General features: G+C 40.3%; 1 protein-coding gene and 1 long non-coding RNA gene across 2 annotated transcripts; one reads left to right on the top strand and one right to left on the bottom strand.

Annotated features, from left to right (window-relative positions):
- On the top strand, window positions 1–2,543 carry LOC149089087 (uncharacterized). Its single transcript, XR_016193594.1, has 3 exons — window positions 1–71; window positions 920–1,058; window positions 2,209–2,543. It is a non-coding gene; the product is annotated as an uncharacterized LOC149089087 (long non-coding RNA).
- On the bottom strand, window positions 2,397–5,205 carry LOC149089088 (uncharacterized). The gene is made up of 2 exons (XM_089239995.1): window positions 3,969–5,205; window positions 2,397–2,404 (listed from the first exon to the last, which is right to left on the bottom strand). Exons 1-2 carry the CDS (start codon window positions 5,203–5,205, stop codon window positions 2,397–2,399), a joined length of 1,245 nt encoding a protein of 414 aa, XP_089096121.1.
- Between the last annotated feature and the right edge of the window lie 610 nt (window positions 5,206–5,815).

Below are 5,815 nucleotides of genomic sequence, written 5' to 3' on the forward strand. Positions count from 1 at the left end.
ATCATGAACGATATTGGGAGTATATACTTCCATTATTACCAGCACATAAAGACATCTCTGTTGAATTTCAGGTCAGTATTCGTTTTCAGAAGATCAATCCCCACTATCCATACGAAGGTTTGCAACAGCTAGCTGATGCGAAGATCAATTTAGGAAAGAGACTCCCCTTGCGGGGAGTCAAACCGAGGCCTTCTCCCTAGCTGGGCGAGTGTGGGTTCGGCTTCCCGCAAGAGCATGCGCATTTTTCTCTGTCTTAAATTCATCTTCGCATCTCAGCCAGCTGCCAAAAACGTTCGGAGTATGCGTTTTTGCTGAATGAAAACGTTTAATACGCCAATTTTCCAGAATTTACGGTTGAGAATCGAAGTGGTCTACGTCACTGGCGTACATACAACTTTTAAACATGCAAGGCGTTTTTTCGTGAAACTTCGCAACAAAATAAGTTTTCCTTGAAATTATTTTTTTGCTTACAAGACACTTCGGAGCCTAATGTGCCTTGCGACCAAAAATACTTTTCATGGAAAAGTGATGAATTTCGAGAAATTTCAGAAAAAGAACGCTTGCTTTGCTATGTTGAAAATTTGCGCTAAAGTGACTTGGACCATTTTCATTATCAAAACCCGATTAAGCTTCAGACGTTTATGTACAGAACACATCGACGACACTCGCTCGTCGCAGAAACCTACGTGCGTTCAACATCAGAAGATGAATGCCATACATGTGGGCGAAACGTCAGGAAGAAATTGCGCGGCCTAATAGCCTGGAAATTATTTGTAACTCATCAAGAGATTCATCAAAATATGGGGATCAGTCCGATTCCCCGAATTATTGACTTTATAACCGAAGTGTCGCCGAAACCGCGTTTATGAATAAAATTTTCCAAGGATTTAACGATGGTTTTTCTTTTTCGTTTTTTCAGAATAAAATCGATAAATTCGGTTTTTGCATCCTCAGTATGAAGGCAATGCGTGCTCTTCTCCTTGTGTGTTTTGTGATCGGTACACAGTTCGTTGTGCGTGTTTTCAGCGGATGCGAAGAAGGATACATCGAACCCACCGGTAAGATTTTGTACCAATATCTTGTGAACAATTGAATGATTTCACACAATTTCATGAATTATGATACAAGTAAGGAATAAACCGGAACAATAGGGGCTCTCCTTTGCCCACATCGAGATGAGGGAAGGCTCGTTAGATGGCGCTCCGTTTTATGATCACGTCTCTTTACTATGACCATCCCCCGATAAAAAAAATTTTAAACATGTGTGTGGATCTTTCTTAAATAACTGTTTCTAATTATTTTTTCCCCAAAGGGATCTCTTCCAAATTATCTTTTGTAATTTATTTTCCCTGAAGAGGGATAATCGTCGTTCTCCCATCGTTATCAAATTATCGTTTTCTTTTCTCGTCATCAAATTTCCGTTCTGACGGGAAACCACCGATTCCTCACCGAGGAAATGTGACTTTTCTTTCCTAACTACATCTTCAAAACTCCGCTTGGTTATCCAGGCTTTCGTACTTTTTGTACAACGTTTCCTCATTGTTACAACGGCGATATATGAATGCCCCTGGAGTTCGACTTCTTAACAAAATATGTAAGCTATACGTTTATAACATATAAGACAAACATCCAGGGTCTTCCTCATTGTAGAAGTGGCTAAATAAATTACGAACTGTACCAACAAAAACTTCTGGTGTGCTAGAGCCACTGCAAATGCGCTGTGAAAGACCACTCCAGTGTACTAACGGGCCTTTCAAGGGGTCTCAAGTGATCTAAAGGCAGTTTTGCGGTCCACTTAAGTGATCTCAAAACGCGCCGTGGGTTTTTTAAGTGATCTATAAATGTTCCGTGGGTCACTTAAGTAAGCGAGCATAATGCCGCAGATAATTTAAGTCAATAGAAAATGAGCCACGGTCTTGTTTAGTAATCTGGATTCGTACCTTCGGCCCCTAAAGTGATCTAGATCTGTGCCGCGGGTCACTTGACTAATCTAAAACTTGACGCAAGCCACTCCAGTGGTATGTAAAAGTACCGATTAGCTGAATTTTACAAAATTATGTTTGAACCGTGGGCCACATCAGATTACTCCGATGTTCACATTAGGTCCACGGATTGATCATGTAAGGTTTAATGGTCTTACTCTTATGGGAAAGAAATAAAACCAGGTATTTCGTTTTTTCTTAAATATACATTTGTTGTTTCTTGCAGAAGTGCAGCCTCCCGTGAACTGCCCTGCGGAACATCCTTGCTTTCAACATTGCAAGGATTTAATTGAAATTGGGGCAGGAATTACATGCTACAAAAAATCAGACGGAACTTGCGTTTGTGATGAGTATCCTCAGAGTATGTGTTAAGACGCTTGACGATGCGATAGGCAATGTGATCAACGACTTCGATCACATCGCTTTGAATTCATAAAAAATTGCTTCGCAATTATGGATGCCAAATGTTGTAATTAATGAAATGCTATTGTGCAAACCTCAACTAAAAAGGCTTAATTATGGTTTATTGGGGATATTAAATCCGATTTTTCTGCATTGACATTGATTGGCTCTTGTTTGTTTTACTTTTATTGACGTCAACACAGCAAAGTTATTCTTCAAATCCTACTCATTAGACCACAACAGCGGTTCTCAACCTTTTTTGATTCGAGGAGCCCGTTTTAATAAAAAATTTCTATGGCGGAGCCCCGTGGGCATATTTTTTATTTATTCGTCGAAGATACCGATTTATTTTTATCATTTAAAAATATTTATAATTTTTTCTCTCCAAATTTACTACAGTAAAACCTCGTTAAGTCGTAATTTTTCTTCAGGCCCTTCCACCTCTCATAGACAACAATGTTATTAAACCCTCGTTTACTCGTCGCTAATTTCGGTTAAGTCGTCAGTATGGAAAAATTTGAGAAAGTGGAACAGACTATTATAATGGCTCCCATGAAAAAAAGAGCTTGTTAACAGCATTGGCATATGCTTAAAAGTTACCATAAAATCCTATACTCCCAGACGGAACAGTTTAAGTAACAAAAGTTACGCTGGGGAAGTTCATTTGCCGACTAAGGTTTTTGGAACGTTGAGGGCTGTTCAAGCTAGATCTCATTTCTGCATGGGCTCTACTGGAGTAACCTTTGACCTTTGAAGACCGGATACACCCCGCTTCCCATCTTAGAGAGATATCGAAGCGTTCCCGAAGGATGGGTGTATCCGGAAAGTTTTATTAAAAACAACGTAACATGACCACCTCAGACGAAGGCAGCAAAATAAAATAATTTACATAAAAATTGATCGCCAACTTCTGAAGTCATATAACAAATAAATAAAATCTAAACAATCAACGCCAATGGGCAATCAAAATTATAAACGGGATTATAAGATGCTTGTGTATAGCCGTCCATCCCATAAGAATCCAGTAATCGTCAATTGATCGAATGATTGCCGATAATCTTGGTATATAAAATTTCGAATCACTGTGAATTAGCCGCAGATCATCATCGTCTAAGCCGCCAGTCGTTTCCCGAATCGTCACCGGGTGAACTGAGATCAGCACAATTCACTATATAGCCGAGTAAATAACACTTAATTCGTCCTTGCCATCGATGACTTGATTCGTCTCCTTGCAGGTGAACTTGCTTCTGTTTTTCATTTATCGGTTACTTTTGTTGACGCCGACGTGGTCGAAGATCATATTTCCTCTTAAGATCAATCGCTGGGGCTCTTGCCGGTTTGAACTCGTCATCGCTCCCACCGCTCAGACGCGCACTTCCAGTCTTCTTAGTATGTATGCGATGTAAGTTGCTATCGAGGAACTATATATAATCCACCGCACCCGAGCAAGGCCCATAGGGCTCTTCAAAACTCTTTTTTTGAAACACAGTCGACCGTTTTCGGGAATAGCACCAAAATGAAATTTTTTTGTATATGGGCAAGATGTCAGGTAATGCCATAAAGCTCCAATCGCACCACACGCACACATGGCGTTGTCCGACTTCTTGAAACGTTCTAGATACGTCGGTAATGGGCCGTGCTCAGTTATCATGATCACTTTCTCTCTAGACCAAATGGAACTATTCCAACGGACGTGTTTCTGTATCTTATAGGCATCTTTATGTGCATTCTTGTCCCATAGCTGTTGCCACTTTTGTAACAGGTCACTTTTTAGCACGTGTTTGATGTGACTGCGTGGTAGCAAGAGTTGTTCTTCCGTTGGGAGATTAAGAGCATCTTTGGCCAATCTGTCCGCAATTTCATTCCCCGCTATTCCTGCATGGCGTTTGACCCATTTGATACTGATAGACGGATGGTCGTATAAATGCTTGCGTATTCGCCGAGTATTTTCATGTGGAGTGCGCTGATCACGAATCGCATTAATACTAGACGCGCTGTCAGTATATATCGTCGTCTGCTGATTTTGCTTAATCGCCCATTCTACTGCAGCTAGTATGGCCAGAACCTCCGCCTGAAAGATACTGTTCCCTTGACGCAACCGTCGACTCCAAGCCTCTTCAACAGATCCTTCTGCATTCATAACTACGTATGCACAGGCAGTGGATGTCTCTGTTTTTGAGCCGTCCGTGAATATACTAATAGCTTCATCCGATGAGCATTGTTCCGTACCAGGCAGCGGAACTTGATTCTGGAACAAGTCCACACTGGGATGATGAAGCCAACTCCTATTGTTCCCTTCGTAGGCATCAGGTGTTATAAGAATTCCGTCCATCCAGACCTCCTTACCCAAATGCAGGATTGTAGATCGACGAGCGTCATATTCAACATATAGGCTGAGCGGAGGGTTTCCCGTAGCAGTATACAGAACATCATTGGCCGTAGTTCTGTATGCACCAGTTACATACAATAAGAACGGGCGTTGGGCAACATCTAGTAATTTACGGAGTCTCTGTGTCGGGTTTTTATACCAGATGGCGCTTGCGTATGAAATCTGCCGTTGTACAACCGATCTGTACAAAATGTTCCTAAATTTTTGGCGTATACCCCACTTTGGACCTGCTATGCGTCTCAATTTTTGCATGGTGTCTTGAGCCTTATCAATTTGTTTCGCCACATGCGTCGTGAATTTGAACTGATGGTCAATATGCACTCCAAGATATTTCATGCATTTAGATATTTGCAGTCGAACACCATTGATTCTTATGCAGGGACGTTTTTTCTTCGGGTGTGGCCATAGTAATTTAGTTTTAGTCACCTCCATGCTGATTATCGTCTAGTACTGGAGTAACCGCAAGACAGCCAGGCTCTGTCGCAAGAAGCAACGTAAGCACTTCGGCCCCCCATGGCATCCCCGGCAAAACCAAAATTTATTGATACGTCAAAGATTACATAAAGGAAATCAAAAATTTCGTAAATCAAAGAATCAAATTAATCAAGTTAAAGTGCAATGTGTGAGCACGGATAGTAAATACTCATAGAAAGTATGGGTCCTACTAATTTAGGACTTGAAATTTAAACAAAATATCTTTGTTGAAAAAAATTAGACATTATTTCCCAAGTTGAGGTCTTCTGTTTACTTTTCCTTGCCCAGGGCCCCTCCACCAAGTCAAAAGTGTTCGAGATTACCCTGTAGTTGCATCATGATGAAGAATTAAAAACTAAAATATTAAATTTGATGTATATGTAAAATTAATGTGCAATAGAGAGATCTGTTATGAAGAAAAGCCACTTATTCAAACAGTTGCTCTGTTAGTCTAAATTAAAAATTACTAGTATAAATCAAAGTGTACAGTGCATTTCACCACAATAATTTAAGTAATAAGAGATAAAAAATATAACAAATTGCTACTATTTATTCTTTCGCGATCTAT

This window comes from Pholcus phalangioides, unplaced genomic scaffold (assembly GCF_987345545.1).
Source record: "Pholcus phalangioides strain wild (caught in Gottingen) unplaced genomic scaffold, Ppha-v1.0 ptg000002l_1, whole genome shotgun sequence".
NCBI classification, from domain to species: Eukaryota; Metazoa; Arthropoda; class Arachnida; order Araneae; family Pholcidae; genus Pholcus; species Pholcus phalangioides.

What these genes read in the sequence shown, in the direction of transcription:
- LOC149089088 (XM_089239995.1), bottom strand. Translation starts at nt 5,205, where the DNA reads ATGGAGGTGACTAAAACTAAATTACTATGGCCACACCCGAAGAAAAAA.